The sequence below is a fragment of the Anomaloglossus baeobatrachus genome, chromosome 9, assembly GCF_048569485.1.
Source record: "Anomaloglossus baeobatrachus isolate aAnoBae1 chromosome 9, aAnoBae1.hap1, whole genome shotgun sequence".
Lineage (NCBI taxonomy): Eukaryota > Metazoa > Chordata > Amphibia > Anura > Aromobatidae > Anomaloglossus > Anomaloglossus baeobatrachus.
In genome coordinates, this window is record NC_134361.1 from 144,676,728 (window position 1) to 144,699,758 (window position 23,031).

The 23,031-nt window shown below is 45.8% G+C and overlaps 1 protein-coding gene across 4 annotated transcripts in view; it reads right to left on the reverse strand.

Annotated features, from left to right (window-relative positions):
• Positions 1–20,988, reverse strand: part of PDZD11 (PDZ domain containing 11) — a 99,992-nt gene extending 79,004 nt beyond the window's left edge. The window contains exons 1-3 of one of the 4 annotated variants that reach the window (XM_075324002.1): positions 20,303–20,988; positions 10,798–10,870; positions 9,710–10,695 (exon numbers count right to left, since the gene is read on the reverse strand). In XM_075324002.1, the coding sequence (XP_075180117.1) occupies positions 9,813–10,695; positions 10,798–10,870; positions 20,303–20,321 (975 nt within the window). In that variant the 5' untranslated portion in view covers positions 20,322–20,988 and the 3' untranslated portion in view covers positions 9,710–9,812. Of the gene's footprint in view, positions 1–9,709; positions 10,696–10,797; positions 10,871–20,302 lie in introns of those variants that run through there. The other 3 variants (XM_075324003.1, XM_075324005.1, XM_075324004.1) reach the window with 3 other exon arrangements.
• Positions 20,989–23,031: the final 2,043 nt, after the last annotated feature.

A 23,031-nucleotide genomic window follows, 5' to 3' on the forward strand; every position in this document is an offset into this window, starting at 1 on the left:
CCACAGGAGATCAAGGGTACCGGTCCTGGAGGCTTTGTCGGAACATCCACAGGTCCTGCAGAAGTCATGGAGCCACAAGAGGATTTGCCCTTCTGGCTATTGAGGCCGCGCAGGTCTGTTTCACTTAGAACGGTGACTGTTCATACGGCTATGCTGCCGGTGCTCCAGAGAGTGCTGCTGCCTTTCTCAAGCCTGGGATGTAGGCACGAGCACCCGTGCTGCTCCTCCACCTTCCGGTCCCATAAGGGCCCCCCCCCCCCCGTTTCAATGCGCCCAGCGGTGTCCAGACGCCGGCGTCTGCACTGAAACACCGCCGCTGCTGCTGCATGGGCGCCGCCATCTTCTTCAGGAGACGTCACGCAAGCACGCCTCCTGTACCCTGCATGCCTTGCGCACGTCCCAGAGTGCGCCACATTCGGAAGTCCTAGGCAGCAGGGGAGCGCAAGGGGGGAGGATGGAGCGGCGGTCCGGAAACCCTGATGGGCCCTGCCGCACACCCCCGCACGGACACCAGGTTCCCTAAGGGCTGGTGGACGGCGCTTCCAGCCCCGAAGAACGGCACCGCAGGACTCACCCTGCTTTTCCAGACACTGGACGGGGCTGGGTAAATACAGCTTCTGTACTTCAAACTTCTTACTTCAACCGCCGTATTCCAGAACAAGGTCTCCCATCAAGGACAGGAAACCAACTGACGAAGGGGAGAGGTACTGCCCTTTTATTTCAGAATGGTTTCCTGTCCTCGCTGGGCGGATCCCTCTCTCACGTGGTGCTGTCATGGGTGAGGGGAAAATCAGTTTTTTTAAAAAAAATTAAAAAAAAAACAAAACGGATTTTTTATTTAAATCGGATTTTTTTCAATAAACTGCTTTTTGAGGAAAATATTTTACCATCCAAAGGTTCTTCCATCATGAGATAAAGCTGAGTTGTTTAACTCAGTAGAAAAAAAGGCTGTATATGTGTAACATTCACAATGCCATGCTCTTCCAGAGGTTTCTGTAGGATTAGTGGGCAGTTTCTCTCCTATATTATCACAGACGCTCGCTTTACTTACGCAGTTCTCAAAACTGAATTTGACTCCGCAGAGGTCCCAGCCTCTTTTTCACGGCAAAAATATTACTGGAACCACCATAGATAGGTTTGTGATAAGAACTAGCAGATTAGAAAAAGAGTTGATTGATGAAAAAATTGCCCAGTTTATTTATGCAACGAACTCTTCTTTCCGTCTGACTGAGAACCCACATTTCATTAATATGGTTCAGTCACTGAGACCAGGATACAGTCCACCCAGCAGAGCTGATGTTGCAGGGAAACTGCTGGATCAAGTGTATGACAGAGAAATGGAGCAATGTGCAACAGCTCTGGAGGGTAAAATTGTTAACCTAAGTATTGATGGGTGGAGTAATGTCCACAATGATCCTATTGTATGTGCTTGTATAACAACAGAAGAAGGTAAAGTCTTCCTTGCACAAACAACTGATACGTCAGGAAATGCACACACAGCAGAATACTTACAAGAAGTGGCAGTAAAAGCTATAACGACATGTGAACAAAAATTCAAATGTCTAGTACGCAGTTTGGTCACTGACAATGCTGCAAACGTATCCAAGATGAGAAGAGATTTAGAAGAGCAGGGAGGGAATACAAAGCTGCTAATAACATATGGTTGCAGTGCTCATTTGCTGCACCTCTTAGCCAAAGACTTAAGTGTTCCAGAAATAAAGGCTAATGTTGTTGAAATTGCTAAATACTTCCGTAATAATCATTTTGCTGCAGCAGCTCTGAAAAGGATGGGTGGAACCAAGCTAACGCTCCCACAAGATGTTAGATGGAACTCTGTGGTGGACTGTTTTGAGCAGTATATCAAAAACTGGCCTATTCTGATGACACTTTGTGAAGAAAATCGAGATAAAATACATGGCACTGTCACGGCCAAAATCCTCAACATTGGGCTTAAGAGAAATGTTGAACATATGCTGAGCTTCCTGAAACCCATCTCTCAAGCTTTAAACAAAATACAGAAAAATAGCTGTTTTATTGCGGATGCTGTTGAAATTTGGAAGAAACTGAGTGAACACTTAAAAACAGAACTACACATGGACAGAATTAAATTACAAGCAGTAAACAAACGAATGGGACAAGCACTGACTCCAGCTCATTTTTTGGCAAATATTGTCAATATCCAATATCAGGGTCAAAACCTAAGTGCTGAGGAAGAGGAGTTAGTTATGACATGGGTATCCAGCAATCATCCATCTTTAATGCCAACTATAATAAACTTCAGAGCTAACGGGGAACCATTCAAGAAATATATGTTTGCTGAAGATATTTTAAGGAAGGTCACTCCAGTAAACTGGTGGAAGTCACTTAAGCGCTTGGATTTAGAGACTGTTCAAGTAATGATTTCACTTTCAACAGCAGTAGCTTCTTCTGCAGGCGTTGAAAGAATATTCTCTTCCTTTGGACTCATTCATTCTAAATTGAGAAACCGGTTGGGACCCAATAAAGCAGGAAAGCTTGTTTTTCTTTTCCAGATTATGAATAGGAACAAAGAAGAAGATGATGATGAAGATGACGACAAGTGAGCTACAGAGGACAGCAGGGACAGTAGTATTTAAGTTTTTCATGTGTCGGCTGGGCTGACAGTCTAAGTTTCTCAAAATATATATATATTTTGTTTAGCCAAATTAGTTAACAAACATGGATGTTTGTTTAAGCAAATAACTTATGCTGTAATGTTGTTATTGTTTCAGTTGAATAAATCTATTTAAATTGTTATTAAAGGTCAGGATTATTTTTCTCCTTCCTAAGTACAACAGAACAGTGGTGTCCAAATATGAATGATTAACCCATTAAACTGGGGAGAAAAAAGTAATATAAAAAGTGATTCTAAAAATCTTCATCTACTTGCATGTTAAAGTAGCAAGAACTAGTTTAGGTAGAAACTTTGATTTAAATCACTGATTTAAATCAAGCCTTACTGACTAGTGATTTAAATCGTGATTTAAATTGTGATTTAAATCAGTTAGATTTAAATCAAATCCACCCTGTCTGTGACCCTGTTCTGGCTGCTCCAGACTACAAGAGGAGATTCATTGTGCAGACAGATGCCTTTTCTTATGGATTGGGAGCTGTATTCAGCCATGTGAATGATTGCCTACCTCAGCAGGAAGCTGCTGGACCGAGAAGGGGCCTATGCAAATGTTTAGAAGGAATGCCTGGCTGTAGTATGGGCCCTTAGGAAACTAAGGCCATATCTGTATGGACGAAAATTCACTGTGGTTACTGATCACAAGCCCCTCACCTGGCTGAACAGAGTCTCTGGAGACAATGGACGCTTACTACGATGGAGTCTGGCTCTTCAACCCTATAACTCTACCATACAATATTGTAAGAGGCAGCAAACAACAAAATGCAGACGGATTGTCCAGGCAGGAGGAGCCCTAAGTCAGGTCCGCCTTGTTTACCTGTACTTGACAGGCAACCTGTTGAGGTCACTAGTCCGTACACAAATTGAGGGGGGAAAGGGTTGTAACATTATATCCCCCCAGCCTGTACCATATTGTAATCAGGCTCCAGCAGTAGCTATTGTCATTGATCTGGTGGAGGGTTGCACGTATATTGTTCTCCCACCTAGCCAGAATCCTACTCAACACTGATGAGGGGCAATAACCCGAAACAGCAGTTTGTGGATGGATACCTGGCCTTGGTATTTCCCTTGTCATATCTTTAAACTTGTCAAAGAGTTGGATATTGACTAAAAAGGCCACTTAATATGGTGGTCTCCTTAAAAAGAGCCACTCCTTGGCCAAGTCCTTACCGGAGGGATATCTGGCTATTTTCTGTGTCGAGATTCCTAACAGAGGCTCCACGGACCTTTTTTGATTTACATTTTTAGTTTAGTTGATGCTTTGCTGGCTGAAGGGCCAAGGATCTGTGTTCAGGGCAGGTCCTGGTGCCTGTGTATGGACTATGGGACATTGAAGATTAGCTGCTACGTGGGATTGTGTTGTCTCATCCATGCTATCGGATTTAAGGAACTCATTTACGGACTGTTGTTGTATTTTCATTGGCGTCGGATTGCTGGCTGGTGCTCCCGGATCTGTTTTCTTTGTGTGGACTCATTGTGGATTCTAAAGAACCATTTGGATATTGGATATTTTATGCTTCCTGCCTCAATTAAACTTGTTGGATTGTTCATCGGCCTGGTGTCTCTGCCTGCTCTCTCAAATACCCTTTCACATGCTCCATCTTATCATTCATTGCTTTCAATTGTATCGGCAACTGCGATGCCGATACAATTTAGGCTATGTGCGCACAGTGCGTTTTTCGGGTGCGTTTTTGGCCTCAAAACTGCATGACTTTGCTTCCCCAGCAAAGTCTATGAGTTTTCAATTTTGCTGTCCGCACACAACTGTTTTTTTAAGCTGCGTTTTTGAGCTTGAGAAAAAAAAATGGACATGTCAATTTTTTCCTGCGTTTTTCTGCGTTTTCCCCCCCATGCAATGCACTGGAAAAATGCAGCAAAACGCAGCCAAAAACGCACCAAATCGCGGTAAAAACGCATGCGTTTTGACGCGTTTTTTGACGCAGGTGAGTTTTTGTGCGTTTTAAGCGGCCAAAAACGCACAAAAACGCAGTGTGCGAACTTAGCCTTAAAGTGCATTCCTCGGCAAGGGGGAGGCCGGTCACAGCGCGGGCACCGGGCCCCCCTGAATAGTTGTGACTTGTCCTGCCACTGCGAGTGGGCCCCCCTGGCAGCCCAGGGCCCCGGCACTTGACCGGGTTTGCCGGGTGCTGACGCCAGCCCTGTTTCTGGGCATCAGAACTGGCATCAAAAACAAGTAACTCCAGTCTGTCTTAAATGAGTGGGTTATTGTGAAAATTTTAACTTGTGCAGATTTGTACAAAATTATAAAGGGGATTTGGATGCACCAAAGTGAATGAGAATCCTAAAGGTTTGTATTTATGGTGAGATATCAGTGGCCCAAAGCCATTTAAGGCTACTTTCACACATCAGTTTTTTTCCATCAGGTACAATCCAGAAAAATACGGGTAAAACGGATCCGGTACCGCATCCGGTTTATCCCCATAGATTTGCATTGTTACCGGATTGTACCTGATGGCTTTGCGCTGCATCCGTTTTTTTTCCGGATGCGGCAAAATTAATGCGGCGGCCGGATAGAGCGTTTGATGTAACGTTTTTCGGCCCCTTAAAAAAACGCATTGTGCCGGATCCGGCGCAATGCGGCGTGGTCTCCAATGATTGTCTATGGATGCCGGATCCGGCGCGATGCGGTTTAAACCGGATGCGGCCGTCGCTTCCGGTTTTGTAAACAGAGCATGCGCACATTTTTTTTTTTCTTCACAAAACATATATAAAGCCCTTCAGAAGATTGTACACACTTCCTGCCATTCTGTCCTGCTTTCAAGTCGTGCTGTCCTCCAGTCCACTGATCCGGTGAAGTCCAGCAGTCCTTTGCAGCAGTCCAGTCCAGCGCAGTCCAGCAGTCGGGTCCGGTCGAGTACAGAAGTCCAGTCCGGTACAGCGGTCGTGTCCGTCCCTGCGGCCAGGTCCAGTGGTCCAGGGCAGAGGTAATGTCCACAGTAATGTCCAGAGTTACTGTTCTGAGGTCCGTTCATCCTACTTACAGGGCTTGGTTTTTTCCAGGTGCAGTGCAGCGGTCCGGTCCAGTGCAGCAGTCTGGTCAATTTGTCTACTCCAGCGGTCCAGTCAATTTGTCTAGTCCAGCGGTCCGGTCTCAGTCCTGTCCAGCGGTCGTGTCCGTTACTGCGGTCGAGTCCAGAGGTCACACCGTGAATCGGCAAGTTTTTTTTTTTTTTTTTTTTTTTTTAAAAGTTCTGTTATGTAATTTTATTTTAATAAAGAGCTGTCTGGCTCCAACCTTGTTAAATTTATTTTGAAAAAAATTAAACAAAAAAAAAAAATTAAATGTATACAAAACCTTCGCATGCGTTGTCTATTACCTTTACATTTTTTGGTTGTGTATTTGTACAACATTAAATTGGTGTTAAATGATAAAGTGCGCTTTTAAGGTTGTGCAGTCGTTAGGATACGTATATAATCGTGTTTATTTCTTTCAGAAATTTGCACGGTCAAAAACTAAAAGCTATGTCTTCTTCTGGGAGCCCTCCTGTTCACAAACAACTGAGGTTTTTTTTTTGTGGTTTTGTGATTTTTTTAAAAAAAAAAATTTAAAAAAAAAAATTAAATTTTTTCTCAGGTAGCAGAAACATCACCGGTGCTTCCAGAAGGGGACGAAAGGGGTGGAGAAATCCACGGAGCGGGCGGTCAGATTGTAAGTTTCATGTTACAGGAATTACTTATCACAGCACACCCAACACATAAAAGCACCTAAATGTTCTTTTTTTGTTTTTCACTAAAGGCTTCCACTTCTAGGGCTCACAATACCGTCTCAGGGTCGGCGTCGAAGTGGCGGAGGTCATAGCGTAAGTAAATTATATATATATATATATATATATATATATATATATATATATATATATATATATATATATATAATTTTGGTTTAATGTCTACTTTCTGTGAATTTCAGTCTAAATCTTTTTTTTTTTCTTTTTTCTTGGAACAGGATTCACAGCGTGCTCCCGAATCTGACGGTGAGGAGGCCGGATGTATCAACATCGACCTCCTCATCCATGAAGTTCGAGAGAGGGAGCCGCTGTGGAACATGGGTGACCGCCGCCACGCTGATACCATCGTAACACGTCGACTCTGGGACGAGGTATGCCACGCAGCGGTAGAAGGTTGGGAGGAGCTCAATTCTCGGGCCCAGAAGAAAGCGTGCAAGTATTCACAGTTCAGTAGGTTATGCTGCAGGATTTAATATGTTGTATACTAACCACTTTGTGCTTTCCACTTTCAGGTGACAAACTTCAGAAGCGGTGGCGGTCTATCAGGGATCGCTTCAAGAAGGAGTTGAATCTAGAGATGCAGGCCCCGAGTGGATCCGGAAGATGCAGATCCAAATACAGATATTTTAGAACGTTGTCGTTCCTCCGGACAACTATGGTGTGCAGAAGATAAATTTTCCCCACAATATGTACAAAGTATAATTGTTGATATGTGTGACCTTTTTTGTCTTTTTTTTAGTCAGGGCCAATGATAGCAATTAAATTAATAATTTTTTTTTTTTTCCTTTTTGTAACAGCACCGTCTGCAGCACTCAGGAGCCTGCATCGAACCCGTCTGGAGCAATCCCAGCACAGTCCGCCACTGGGGAACTGTCTTGCTAAATTCTACTAAAAAGGGGGCTGAAAGCCCATACTTACGAAGCGCTCACTGATATCCTAATCAGGCACGAATACTAATATTCTTTATAGCAAGATACTATTTATTTTAATAGCACATGAATATAATCAATGGTACACAGGCATTAGAACTATAGTCATAGAATCTTATACAATAACAGAAATATGCATCAATATTACCGTTATGTTGTAGCAATCCTTCTCATCGGAGGGACTCGATTTAATGATAAGTAAACAACAACTCGGCCTCTTGCATCACAGGAACAGTGCGTACGTACACTTCAATATCCTGGAAGGTTTCCCTAACATTAAGCGGGTCCGGTGTATTTTTATAGGAAAATTTGTAGGTTGTGTTTAAATGGTCACCAGCATGTGACAGCTGAGTCATGTTCATGTAACTTGACCACAAACTGCTGTGGGCACCAGCAGCTTCCTGCACATTTACTTGTACATCCTGCCAGTTGACAACTGACCGACCACAGTTGACCATAGTGTTAGTGAAATATTGCAATGAGCCGTAAATTTCATATGCAAGCTTCCTTAAACCTGTCTTTAAGCCAACCACAAGTTTCCGGTAAGTGGAACTGTAAATGTTACTTCCTCATTATCTTAAAATCTGTTTGACATGTATTCTTTGGTCATCATAGTGAAATTGGTTATCCAGAGGACATCTCTTTGATACTGAATTATTGATAGGTCAAATAATATCTGGGATCACTCCTATCTTTTGATGATCCCTATCTAAATCACATTCAGTCTTCAGTCATATCACATTGGTATCACAGGAACACATGCACAGACCCCACCCATCTGCACCTTCCCTTTCATCTGGTACCTCGGTCCCATCCACCTGCGCTGGAGCATCCGGTGAGACTTCATTACCTGAAGCTGCTGGTGACGAGTTAGCTTTTCCCCTACCCCACCCCTCTGACACTGCTGCCCTCAGTAGAACACCTTTGGGTTCTGGGCATCAGCGTCATAGGGGTCAGGATAGGAGCTATGCGCCCGAGTTCTTGCATCTAAATGCAGCCTTCCAGAACGCCATTAAATTGTTAGCTGAAAAGCGAGTGCTGGTTTTAGCCTCATGAAGACCTCTATGGAGAAAAATACGCACGAATTGTGCACGCTTCTGGACAGGCTGCATTTAGATGCAAGTAAATCGCCAAATCATTGTTTTTTTCAAGCCGTACTCGAGCGCATGGAAAAGCTGTTTCCTGACCAGAAGATGCATGTAATGCAAGCCACACAGCAGGCCCTGGCGCAGGTTTGCTCCCAACCACCTCCACCCACCCCTTCCAGCACCTGCCCCCCTCCAGCCATTGTCCCTCCTCACCCTCCTGCCCAGTAACAGCCTCCTGCCCAGTAACAGCCTCCTGCCCAGTAACAGCTCCCAACCACATCTGCCCCTACACTCCCTACCCACTACCACCTCTCGCCTTCCACACCCATCATGACCCCAACACAAGCCTCTAATTCACCCGCCACCTCTTCTGTCTCCCAATCCCTCCACTCCACCCCACAATCCTTAACACATCCCATCCCATCTCCTGTTTTCCCTCTTGGTTTCTCCACCACACCTTCACCTTCTGTTACTTCCCCACCACCACAACCACCAACACCACTTTCCACCCTCCATACTCCCATTGTGCATGTGTTCCCATCTGACAGCCCCTCCAGTACTATCTCCACCCCAAGCCCAAGATATACGAATTTATAATTTTTTTTAGATGTATGTAATAAAAAATAAAACATTTTGGTTGAAATTATTTATTTGTTCTTGTTTTTTTTTTTTGGGTAATCAGATTTTTCAAGTTCGGTTAATAATAAGGTATAATACAAAAACGTAACATGTTATAATTATAAGGTGTAAAAATTACCAAATTTTTAAGATATACAAACAGTTTCAAATTATCGAGGTTAAAGGGGTGGTTCACCCATATTTTTTTATTGTCTAAATCGATATTATATTGAGAAACAATGTTTCTCTCAAATACCTTGTGTTGTCAATAGTGCCTGTGAGAGGCGCTATTGCAGACCGCTTCTCCCCGTCCAGTGACGTACCCGTCCAATGCTGCCTCGTCACATCCGTGCAGCCGGCTACATTCTTCCAGACTCTGAGCTGTGAGCAGTGTTTCACTGCTGTCACAGCCCATTTGCTCCCCCCTCCTCTTCCCTCCTAGCACAGCACAGCACGGCGCGTCTCCTGCTCCCCCCTCCTCGCAGAACGCTGCAAGCAAGAGACGCGCTTAGAGGGAGGAGGAGCAGGGAGCAGATGGGCTCAGAATGTAGCCGGCTGCACGGATGTGACGAAACAGCATTGGACGGGTACGTCACTGGACGGGGAGCAGCGGTCTGCAATAGCGAATCTCACAGGCACTATTGACAACACAAGGTATTTGAGAGAAACATTGTTTCTCAATATAATATCGATCTAGACAAAAAATATGGGTGAACCACCCCTTTAACAACATACATGAATCTTTTAACAAGAATTTTATTTTTAATAAAACTACAGACAAATCTTATACTATTTGATCTTGCCAATCTACTCTACCTTTTGGGGACACAAAATATTCTGCATATTTGTCACGGATTGTTGAACAGGCAACACTACTCCTAAAACCCGGACTGGTGTAGTAAGAGCAGGTGGATTCCAAACTCTGGTCATCAAAGGACAAAGGTTCCTTTGTTAAAACAAAATTATGTAGGACCACACATGCTTTGACTATCTCATCAACAGTTTCAATGTTTAAATTAATCGCTGTTAACAACACTCGCCATTTGCTGGTTAGTATCCCAAAGGAGCATTCCACCATTCTTCTGGCTCTGCATAATCGATAATTATATATTTTTTGGGTTTGCGTCAAGCCACGGCTTGCATATGGCTTTAGAAGATGTGATGATAGTTGAAAGGCTTCGTCGGCCACAAAAACAAACGGCATTGGTGGATCAGATGTGCCAGGAAGAGGTCTTGCAGGAGGGAAATCAAAAGTTTTACCATATAATCGCCGCCCCATTGTGGACATTTTAAATACCTGAGAGTCATTTGATCTCCCATATGCGCCAATGTCCACTGAGATAAATTTGTACTCCGCATCCGTTATTGCCATTAGGACAATTGAGAAAAACTTTTTATAGTTGTAGCATTCCGAACCCGAAGCTGCAGGTTTCACAATTCTTATATGCTTGCCGTCCACTGAGCCCAGGCAATTTGGAAACTGACAAATGTTGTAGTATTGTTCGGCAATCGCAAGCCATCTGTCCCTGGTGGGCTGTGGGATGAAATCCTCCTGTAGACAATTCCACAAGGCTCGGCAAGTCTCTCTAATGATTCCAGAGATGGTGGAAATACCGAGTCTAAACTGGTAATGGAGTGATGACAGAGACTCTCCTGTTGCAAGGAATCTGTAAAGGAAAGACAATAATTAAAAATAAATAATAGCAACCACATTACAGTTAAAAGTCAAGTTATTAACAGGAGGATACAATTTAACCAAAAAAGCTTACCTAAGCGTACCCAGCAAACGCTCATCGGGTGTTATTGAGTACCGGCAGTAGGTGTCAGTCTTCCGTATGTGGTCTGCAACAAGGCCAACGAGGAAGTCAAAATTATTCACTGCCATCCGGACATAGTTTGTAAATTTTTCATGGTTTCCACGAAGCTCCATATAGTGTTGAAAACACCCCACGGGTCAGTCTCTGGGCAGTCACTGGATGAATCCAAAATCGACGATGTCGTTGACGCCTCAGACGATGACACCCAAGCGATTGGCCTCAAATGCAAAATCAGCCGATATCTTTGTGATCTTTTCCAGAACACCTTCCATGTTTTCTGCTTGCCTCTCTCTTCATTCTGTCAAATATGCTTCAAACCACTGTATATATACCGTATTTCACCATTAGCCAATCAAAATACGGAACTCGTTAATTGTTTGTTTAGTGTTTAAAAACCGGATCCGTCAAAAAAACGGACAAAACGGATCCACCGAATCAGTTTTTTACCGGATCCATTATGCCGGATCCATTAAAAAACGGATCCGGTGGATCCAGTTTTTACAAAAAAACCCGGATCCGTTGGATACGAAAAAAAAGGACTGTGCCTGAATACAGAAAACTGATGTGTGAAAGTAGCCTTAGGCTGCTTTCACACATCCGGATTTTTGCTCTGCGGCACAATACGGCGTTCTGCAGAAAAACCGCCACCGGCTTTTGTAACGCCGGTGGCGGTTTTTTTTGCATAGACTTACATTAGTGCCGTATTGTGCCGCAGGGGCTTGCGTTCGGTCCGGTTTTGGCCGCATGCGGCAGATTTAGCCGATGCGGCGGCCGGATCGAACGTCCCCTGCAACGTTTTTTGCTCCGGCAAAAAACACCGCATCGCGCCGCATCCGGCCGCTGCGGCGCATTTTTCAATGCATACCTATGGAGGCCGGATGCGGCGCGATGCGGAAAAAACCGCATCCAGTCGCCGCATGCGTTTTTTTCCACTGCGCATGCTCAGTAGCATGCCGCAACCGGAAAAAACCGGACGGGCCGCATGTAAAAACTTATGCAAAGGATGCGGTGTTTTCGCCGCATCCGTTGCATAGTTTTCACAGCCGGATTGAGCCGCAGTGCTCAAACCGGATGTGTGAAAGTAGCCCTACCCCTCAAAAACACCAGTTACTTATTCAAATCTGTGAAAACTGGGGTTTTGCCCAATATGATGCCAGTTCTGATGCCCAGAACCCCTTTGGACCAGGCTGGAGTCACTTGAGTTTGATTAGGGGCATCACTAGATATGCATTTATGGTGTCAGATCAGTGACCCAAAGCCATTTAACCCTTTCACTAACATACTTCGGTGCCCACTTTGATGCCCATTTTTTGCCAGTGTTATAATTTTTGCAGCTGATTTTAAGCGTATTTATATTAGGGCACCTCAGTGCATTGTATTTTATTATTGTCATGTGTTATTTTTGTTGTTAAACATGTAAAAAAATGAAAATACTAAATTGCCGAATAAGAAACTGACAAATAAGAAACCAACTTCAGTATCGTTCTGATTTTTAATTTCAGATTATGTTCAGGACTTGAACATGTTTCATTTGGTGACCAGAAAAATGCCCACAGGAAAATTGCCCACACGGAAAATTGCCAATTGCAGCATCAGAAAGTTTCAGATCTATGATATTAGAGGTGCAAGGTGAGGATGTTCACATGATATGTGAAAAATGTCCACAGAAAATTGCCAACAGACATGAATGCTCACTAGGATTGGGGACCATGTAAACCAGAATGGGAACATATATACCAGGAAGGGGGCATATATACCAGGATGGAGACAACGTGGACCATACATACCAGGATGAGGACCTTATATACCAGCATTGGGACATATATACCAGGATGAGGACATATTCACCAGGATGATAGGCATATATACCAGGAGGGGGGGGGGAGGCAGTTCATAAGTCTTGGTAGAAGTCAGAACGCTAAGGGCCCATACATGTGAAAAACATGTGTGAGTGGTCGGAGCAGGTCCAAATTTCACACTGGGGCCCATTGGACTCTAGTTACACCACTTCAAAAACACAGGGCCGCCACTAGGAATTTCAGGATCCCATACTGGCAAAATTTCTGGGCACCCTTGAGACTCCGCATAGGTTGCAGCCCAGCTCTGCCTCCACCCCTCAAACCTTCCACACTCCTGACGCCATGCTTGGAAAAACGTGTGTGTGCATAAATATATAATCTAATATATAAAGCTATATGTATCTATGTGTGTATGTCCGCTAAAGGAATCCGCACCGTCACATTTACAATCACGAAATTTTCCAGATGCCTCATGTGAGTCAGGGACTGTCAGACTATGTTTTTATGAGAAAATTTAACCCCACGCTTTAGTATTTCACCAAAAATCCTGCCTCCATTAAAGTCAACGGAGCTGGGAGCTACAGGTCATTAATAGGAACTGTGATTGGTTGCTATAGGAACAAAGGACATTCTTAGTATAAGAAGCTTATGTGTGAGATAATATGATATCGGAGGGGAGACAGAGACAGGGAAAGAGAGACAGAGACAGGGAAAGAGAGACAGAGACAGGGAAAGAGAGACAGAGACAGGGAAAGAGAGACAGAGACAGGGAAAGAGAGACAGAGACAGGGAAAGAGAGACAGAGACAGGGAAAGAGAGACAGAGACAGGGAAAGAGAGACAGAGACAGGGAAAGAGAGACAGAGACAGGGAAAGAGAGACAGAGACAGGGAAAGAGAGACAGAGACAGGGAAAGAGAGAGAGACAGGGAAAGAGAGAGAGACAGGGAGACAGAGACAGGGAAAGAGAGACAGAGACAGGGAAAGAGAGACAGAGACAGGGAAAGAGAGACAGAGACAGGGAAAGAGAGACAGAGACAGGGAAAGAGAGACAGAGACAGGGAAAGAGAGACAGAGAAAGAGAGACAGAGACAGGGAAAGAGAGACAGAGACAGGGAAAGAGAGACAGAGACAGGGAAAGAGAGAGAGTGAGGCTGGGAGAGAGACAGGGAGACAGCTACCAACCCAGGCAATAAATAAATATAAATATATATATATATATATATATATATATATATATATATATACACACACACACACACACACACACACACACACACACACACTGTAGATACATAAATACATACACACAAACACACAAATACACACGGCCAAAAGTGTTAGCACCCTTGAATTTGTTCCAGAATAAGAAGTGTTTCCCTAAAAAAATTACTTTACAGACATCACCGGGGGGCGGGGGTGGGCGCACAGACATCACTAGGGGGGCGCACAGACATCACTAGGGGGGGCATGGACATCACTGGGTGGCACGGTCAGCAATTGCAGAGTACAGACATCACTAGGGGGGCAAACAACACTGGTGGTGATAAACCGCACTGGGGGGGGGGCTGCACAGACAGAGCCCTGGGGGGAGGGGGCCACACGCAGCCCTGGGGGGAGGGGGCCACACGCAGCCCTGGGGGGAGGGGGCCACACGCAGCCCTGGGGGGAGGGGGCCACACGCAGCCCTGGGGGGAGGGGGCCACACGCAGCCCTGGGGGGAGGGGGCCACACGCAGCCCTGGGGGGGGGCCATACGCAGCACTGGAGGCCTACACACAGCATTGGGGGGGGCTGTACAGAGCATTGGGGGGCTGACCTCACTGGAGAGCAGGCACACAACAGAGGGGAGACTCCAGGCACACAGCTAAACCCGCTCACACAGTCCCAACCACATTTGTATGTAAGCACCGGAGCACTGCGGCCCCCGGGAATCTGCCCGGGGGGCACAGAAAAAGTCATTGCAGGCCCGTGGTTCCAACCCCTCAGCTAAAGCAAGGCAGGGGCGCCCCCGCACCCATACCCGGTGGTGTTCAGCTCACCGAGTGCCTACCTTCCCCCGCCGTGTCCTCGCCACCTCTGCGTTGCCCGCAGCACTGTGATGAGGTGCAGAGTGATGACCTCATCACATTGGGCAGCGGGATGACGCGCCGCCTCCCTGCTCTGCTCCATGCGCCTTGTTTCTGGCCTTGATTTAGCAGTGTGTGTGTGCAGTGGCTGAAACAGCTGAGACCCTTTGCTACGGCTGTGACTGGGGCCCGGTGAAGAGGGGAGGCCTGGCCTGCCCAGGGCTTAACAAAGCTAAGTAATTACCCCTGGCCTGTCCAGGCCCCCTCTCTTCATCGGGTCCCCTACAGCAGTCACAGTAGTAATCCCCTGATGGCGGCCCTGCAAAAACATATCATACATTTCCAGCACAAACACAAGGTCGTACAAGCGACAGAGTCTCACCTTTCTGCTGTGCCTTTGGGGATTTCAGGACCAACTATCTCTGTCAGCAGCACCCTGCTTTTGGTGGGCTCCCACTGGGATTATAATGTATTAGATGTGACCTGCAGTCCCATGTAACTCAACAGATAATACAGTATTAGGCTATGTGCGCACGTTGCGTAAATACATGCAGTTACGCTGCGCTTTGCAGCGCAGCGTAACTGCATGCGTCCTGCGTCCCCTGCACAGTCTATGGAGATTGTGCAGGGGCCGTGCGCACGTGGCGTTTAAGAGCGCAGCGCTTCGGCTACTGCCGAAGCGCTGCGTAAAGAGAAGTGACATGTCACTTCTTTCCTGCGCTTTGTCGGCAGCTCCTGCTCTGTCTATGGGAGGAGCTGCAGGCAGAGCGCATGGAATCGGCGCTCACTACGGACATTTCTGCAGCGATCTAAAGCGCACATGTGCTCTTCAGATCGCTGCAGAAATTTCTGCAGTGACTGTACGCAACGTGCACACATAGCCATACTTTTGTGAGTACAGATAGTAGTGATTGCTCCTCTGGATCACACTGCTGCTGGTTCTGCATGTGCTGCTGTTTTAGGCTGGTGGGAGGAGTAAGGCTACTTTCACACTAGCGTTCAGCGCAATCTGCCGCTATGGAGAATAGCGCAGTCTGTTAACGCACTGTGCTATTCTCCATAGACTTGTATGGACAACGCACTGTAACGCAAGTGTCTGCGTTCCATCCGCTGGACGACGCTGCGTCGTTATTTTGACGCTGCGTCGAGCGGAGGAAGCGCTACATGTAGCGTTTTTTGGGTCGTTAAAATAACGCACCTCTGTTGGAATCCACCAAGGTGTCTAATGATTGTCTATGGTGGCGGATTCCGCCGCTATGCGCTAAGCGGCGGAATCCGCTGACGGATACCGTCACGTTCTACTGAGCATGCTCAGCATGTCTATCAGAACGATCAAAATCGTTTAAAATCACTCCTGGTCTCTCTCCCCCCTCTCTCATACTCACCGATCACGGGCGCGACGCTGCACAGTTGTCAGAAAGCTCCGGCGGCTTTTCCTCTTTTGAAAATTCCGGCCGCTCATTATTTCATCTAGTATTCACTGCTTCCCTCGCCCACCGGTGCCTATGATTGGTTGCAGTCAGACCCGCCCCCATGCTGAGTGACAGCTGTCTCACTGCAACCAATCACAGCCGCTGGTGGGAGGTCTATATCGTGCAGTACAATAAATAATTTAAAAAAACGGCATGCGGTCCCCCCTAATTTTGATACCAGCCAAGGTAAAGTCACACATCTGAAGAATGTAATCTCAGGATGGGGAGCCCCACGTTATGGGGAGAGCCCCAGCCTAACAATATCATCCAGCAGCCGCCCGGAATTGCCGCATCCGTTAGATGCGACAGTCCCGGGACTCTACCCGGCACATCCCAAATTGCCCTGGTGCGGTGGCAAATCGAGGTAATAAGGAGTTAATGGCAGCAGCCCATAGCTGCCACTAAGGGTATGTGCACACGTTGCGTACTAGCCCAGCACTAAAAGGTGCGCTTCAGAGCGCAGCTGAAAAGCTCCGTTCTGAAGCGCATGGTGCCGGCGAGAACGTGCGCTCTGCCTGCAGCTCCTCCCATAGACAGAGCAGGAGCTGCCGGCAAAGCGCACGGAAGAAGTGACATGTCACTTCTTTTTGCGCAGCGCTTCGGCAGTAGCCGAAGCGCTGCGCTCTAAAACGCCACGTGCGCACGGCCCCTGCACAATCTCCATAGACTGTGCAGGGGCCGCAGGACGCATGCAGTTACGCTGCGCTACAAAGCGCAGCGTAACTGCATGAATTTACGCAACGTGCGCACATAGCCTTAGTCCTAGGTTAATCATGGCAGGTGTCTATGAGACAACCAGAATGATTAACCTGTAAGTGAAAGTAAATAAACACATACACCTGAAAAAATACTTTATTTGGAATAAAAAAATGAAAACCACCCTCTTTGACCACTTTTTTAATCCCCAAATACCCCTCCAGGTCCGGCGTAATCCACACGAGGTCCCGCAACGCATCCAGCTCTGCTACATGAAGCTGACAGGAGCGGCCGTAGAACACTGCCGCTCTCTGTCAGCTCGTCGAGACAGCAACTGAAGTGAGTCACGCTGTCAGCGGGGATGTCACTGAGGTAATGTGTGCGGTGATGATGAGTGCGGTAGTGCCTGCGTGTGTGCGGTGATGATGATGAGTGCAGTAGTGCCGGGGTGTGTACAGTGATGATGATAAGTGCGGTAGTGCCGGAGTGTGTGCGGTGATGATCGGTGCGGTAGTGTCGGGGTGTGTGCAGTGATGATGGGGGGCTCTCTCTTGGCTTAATGCAACGTGTTATTTCACAGGAATCTGTTGCCTTTATATCACACTATTTACAACGCATCCGTGACATGCGTCACACAACGCATTGTGACGGATGCCGTTCAATGCAAGTATAAAGTATCCTAAGGCAGAATCAGTGAGATGAGAGCAGACTGTATCTATCGCTGATAATAACAGACTGTTGCTACAAACCACAGTTCTTCAGCATTTTTGCAGTTTTGCACTAGGTCAACTGTATATCACAAGTTGATCACCTATCACGTGAACATCCTCACCTTGCACCTCAAATATCATAGATCTGAAACATTGTGATGCTGCAATTGGCGATTTTCTATGTGGGCAATTTTCAGGGAACCGTTTCATTTCACTACTTGTGGTTCAAGGTACGTTGATTCGTATTGAAATTAACCCTTTCACGACCGGCCGATTTTTCGCTTTCCGTTTTTTTTTTTCGCCATTCTTTTTCTGAGAGACGTAACTTTTTTATTTTTCAGTCAATATGGTCATGTGAGGGCTCATTTTTTGCGGAACGAGCTGTACTTTTAAATGAAACCATCAGTTTTACCATATTGTGTACTAGAAAATGGCAAAAAAATTCCAAATGCTGAAAAATTGCAAAAAAAGTGCGATAGCACTATGGTTTTTGAGATATTTTATTCACTGTGTTCACTATATGGTAAAACTGATGTGTGGGTGTGATGCCTCAGGTCAGTGCGAGTTCGTAGACACCAAACATGTATAGGTTTACTTTTATATAAGGGGTTAAAAAAAAATCGGAAGTTTGTCCGAAAAAAGTGGCGCACGTTTTATGCCATATTCCGTGACCCGTAGCGTTCTCATTTTTCGGGATCTTAGGCTCAATGACGGCTTATTTTTTGCGTCTCGAGCTGACGTTTTTAACGGTACCATTTTTGCGCAGATGCTACGTTTTGATCGCCTCTTATTGCATTTTGCGCAAAAGTTGTGGCGACAAAAAAACGTCGTTTTGGCGTTTGGAATTTTTTTGCCGCTACGCCGTTTACTGATCAGATTAATTGATTTTATATTTTGATAGATCGGGCGTTTCTGAACGCGGCGATACCAAATGTGTGTATATTTTTTATTTTTTTAACCCTTTAATTTTTAATGGGGCGAATGGGGGGTGATTTGAACTTTTAGGTTTTTTTGTTTTTTTTTAATTTTTTAAAACTTATTTTTTTACTTTTTTTTTTTATTTTACTAGTCCCCCTAGGGGGCTATTGCGATCAGCATTCCGATCGCTCTGCAGTATCTGCTGATCACAGCTGGAAGGCTGTAAACAGCAGATACGCTGTCTTTCTCTTTTGCTGTGCCCCGGGCACAGCGAAAGTGAAACCAATTCATGTGTAGTACAGGAGTCATCACATGACCCTGTACTACCATGACAACTATCGGGAGTCACGTGATCGCGTCACGTGACTTCCGGTTTCGGCGGTAAGTAAAACTTTACCGCGATTGCGCTTATAATGGCGCTGTCATGTATTGACAGCGCCATTATAAGGGGTTAATCGGCACGAGCAGATAACGATTCTGCTCGTGCCTAGCAGGCACACATCTCAGCTGTGAAAATCAGCTGAGATGTGTGCCGATCGCGGCATGCTGCCGCCGGAGGACCGCGGGCAGTAAGATTATGTCATTTAGGACGTAATTTTACGGCCCGCGGTCGTTAAGGGGTTAAGATTGATGAACTATATATGAATATACATGTAAACAACTAAGTAACAGAATTTGAAGTTCATACGGAATCTGTAAATAAATTATGTGTTACTATATGAACTTCATGACATTATGGCCATGAAGTACATTTTCATGATAGATCTAGCAAGTTTTAGCGGCGTTACACGGGACGATATATCGTGCAATCGCACCCGCCCCTGTCGTTTGTGCGGCACGGGCAATTTGTTGCCCGTGGCGCGCAAAGTCGGAAACCCCCGTCACACGTACTTGCCTCCCGAACGACCTCGCTGTGGGCGTCGAACATTCTCTTCCTGAAGGGGGAGGGACGTTCGGCATCACAGTGACGTCACACAGCGGCTGCCCAATAGAAGCCGGAGGGGCGGAGATGAGCGAGACGTAATATCCCGCCCACCTCCTTCCTTCCGCATTGCCGGTGGGACGCAGGTAAGCTGTGTTCGTCGTTCCAGGGGTGTCACACGGAGCGATGTGTGCTGCCTCGGGAATGACGAACTTTTTGAGCGCAGAAGGCGGAACGACTTTATGAAAATGAACGACGTGTCAACGAGCAACGAGAAGATGAGTATTTTTGCTCGCTCACAGTCGTTAGTAGCCGTCACACGCTACGATATCTCAAACAATACCGGATGTGCGTCACGGAATCCGTGACCCCGACGACATCGCTGATATATCATAGCGTGTGACGCCGCTCTTACTGGTGAAACTCTTCCAAGTTTCTGTTAACATATATAAGCGATTTATGTGAATAAACATCTGACCTACACATAGAGTTGATTATTTTTCTGTCAAGTATTATTCAGGACATGGAGATGTTCATTTTGAGCACTTGTGGTCCAGGGAACCTCTTTTCAAATTAAACGTATGGACGATTGAGTACGTTTGATTTCGCGCGTATAGCATTATATAGCTCAGAATTTCAAATTCATACAGAACCTTGAGACACTCATTTTGAGCACTTGTGGACCAGGCACCTTGATCAAAATAAAAATTATGTATGTTCAGTTGGTCTTAAAACAGTTGGTGCAGCATAGATGAATGACTATCTAATAGCTAACGTCTAACTGCAGACTAACTTGAATCTGGTGTGGATTTATCCACACAAACCTACAGGAAAGTGACCGAATCTCCATCACCATCCAGCACTGGGCCATTACCTCCTGGAGGGGGATCCATGCCGGAGGGCTCTCGTATGGCGGCAGGAAGACCACGGGGTAGGGGTACTCCTCATAGGCCGCGCGCCCCTCCATCCGTGGGGCAGGATGTGCAGCACTCACAGTGACGTCACACCCCGCCGCAATCACTCGGGACAGATCGGCCGTCCGTCCACTCAGCTCTCCCAACTTCCGGTGGAGTCGACCGTTTCCGCCGGGTCCCGATGCTGATAGCTCCGCCTCCTCCTTGCCTTACAGGTGGCCGGGCTGCTGCAGAGCTCCGCATGGACGGCCACAGGGTGGCGCTGTAATAATAACAACTGCACGAGGTTTAGTCCAAGTGTCTTGTCTTCTGAATAACATGAGAGAAGCAGTAATGGCTGTACTCGTGTGTCACCTCAGCGCGGGCTCCCTAATGTGTATGTCCGCACGTCCCTCACCTCAGCCCAGGAGCGGCCTTATCTCTAGGGCTGTGTTCACACTCAGGTATTATTCTCAGTTTTTGGAGCAGACAGTCTCCAAATCTGCACATTTTGATTGGACTTTTTGCTCCATCTCCTGTCCCCACATACACTGTGCTGTGTTCAAGTTTTCAGAGGTTTTTTTCTTCCCGCTTCAGGTTTCCAAAGAGGCGAAAAGGTTCTGAAAGATGTGAGGCCATTCTGCAGGTAGTGGCCATTGTTTTCACTGCATTTTTCTAGTGAATGCTTTTTTTCACTGATCTGTGGAGCAAGGCCGCCACCTGCTGGCCCTCCATCTAACTTCATATACATATAATCTTTGTACTCATCTTTTGTATGTTTTTAAAATTCGACTGATTATCAATAAAATGTATATATTTGTAATGAATTGCTTTTTGAACAGAATGTTCTTTAGTTTGTATTCTATTCTCTGTATATGGCTTTCTCCATATACCAAATATGGCATGAATGACTTAATCGTGTATGTTGTGTGTTCTAAGTATTCTCTGTATCTCTGTCTGCCTCTGTGTGTCTCTGCCTCTGTGTGTCTCTCTCTGTGTCTCTGTGTGTGTCTGTCTCTGTGTATCTGTGTCTCTGCCTCTGTATCTGTGTGTCTGTCTCTGTATCTGTCTGTGTGTCTCTGTGTCTCTCTATGTCTCTGTGTTTGTCTGTGTCTCTCTGTGTGTCTCTGTGTGTATGTGTGCCTCTGTCTATGTCTGTGTCTCTGTGTGTCTCTGTCTCTTTCTCTGTGCCTCTATGTTTCTGTATCAGTCTGTGTGTTTTTGTGTGTCTCTGTATAAGTCTATGTGTCTGTCTCTGTATCAATCTGTGTGTGTCTCTGTGTGTGTCTCTGTCTCTGTGATTCTATGTCTCTGTGTGTGTGTCTGTCTGTATCAGTTTCTGTGTGTGTCTCTGTTTGAGTTTGTCTCTGTGTCTCTATCATACTATGTGTCTCTGTCCCTGTGTGTCTGTGTGTCTATCTCTGTGTATCTCTGTGTCTCTCTATATCAGTTTATGTGTGTCTCTGTCTCTATATCAATCTGTGTGTGTCTGTGTGTGTGTCTCTGTCTCTACCGACATCATATTATCTGACACATTACCTGTCTTATACTAAGAATGTCCATCGTTGCCTATAGCAACAAGTCAGAGCTCCTATTAAAGGAGTTGTCCGACGTAAACTCACAAAAAAAATGTAAGCTAATCTTTGCTATATTGTCATATAAAACATCCCTACATTATTTATTTATTTTTTTCTAACTTTTGTTCCTCTTGAATCCCTTTATTCTCTGCAGCTCTTTGTTTACATGCAGCTCAACCAAACATGAACTCTTCCTGTGCCAAACCTCACAGTCAGAGCTGGCACCACCCAGCCTCACTGTCGAGCCCCACCCCCTGCACACACATTCCCTGTCAGTATTCTGCCCAGCACATGACAGATAAATGAATACTATGTAATGAAAATTATATATAGCCCCTAATGTGAGTCTATAGGATATATACTCATATACGTATACACACATACACCCACCCACAAACACCTAGAGTTATATAATATACTAGCTGTACTACCCGGCTTCGCCCGGGTTAATAACTGCTGTTAACAAAATAGAATGTATTAACAAAAATGTATTCTGCACACAAAAAACACAAAACAAATAGATATAAATGTAATTATAATGTCTGTCTCCCCCTCTGTATATATCTCTCTGTCTCTTTCTCCGTCTGTCTCAATCTTTTTCCCTGTCTGTCTATCTATCTCACTTTCCCTGTCTGTCTCTTTCCCTCGTTCTCTTTCCCTGTGTCTGTCTCTTTACCTGTCTGTTTCTTTCCCTCTCTTTCCCTGTCTGTCTGTTTCCCTGTGTCGGTCTCTGTCTCTTTTTCTGTGTCTGTCTCTTAACCTGTCTCTCTCTTTCCCTGTCTGTCTCTTTCCCTGTCAGTCTGTCTCTTTGTCTGTGTCTGTCTCTTTGTGTCTGCCTCTTTCCCTGTCTGTGTCTGTCTCTTTCCCTGGCTGCATTGTGACATGCCAACATTCCATATAAGGGCGTGGCTGCACATTCTTCTGAAGTTCTGGCTGCACTGTGGCTCCCAGCTCCATTCGCTGTAATGGAGGCAGGTTTTTTGGCGAATAACTGTAAAGCGCGGGGTTAAAATTTCCCCTTAAAAAATAGCATATGATGCTCTTGGGGTCCAGACGTGTGAGTGTGCAAAAGTTTGTGGCTGTAGCTGCGACGGTGCAGATGCCAATCCCAGACACACACACACACACACACC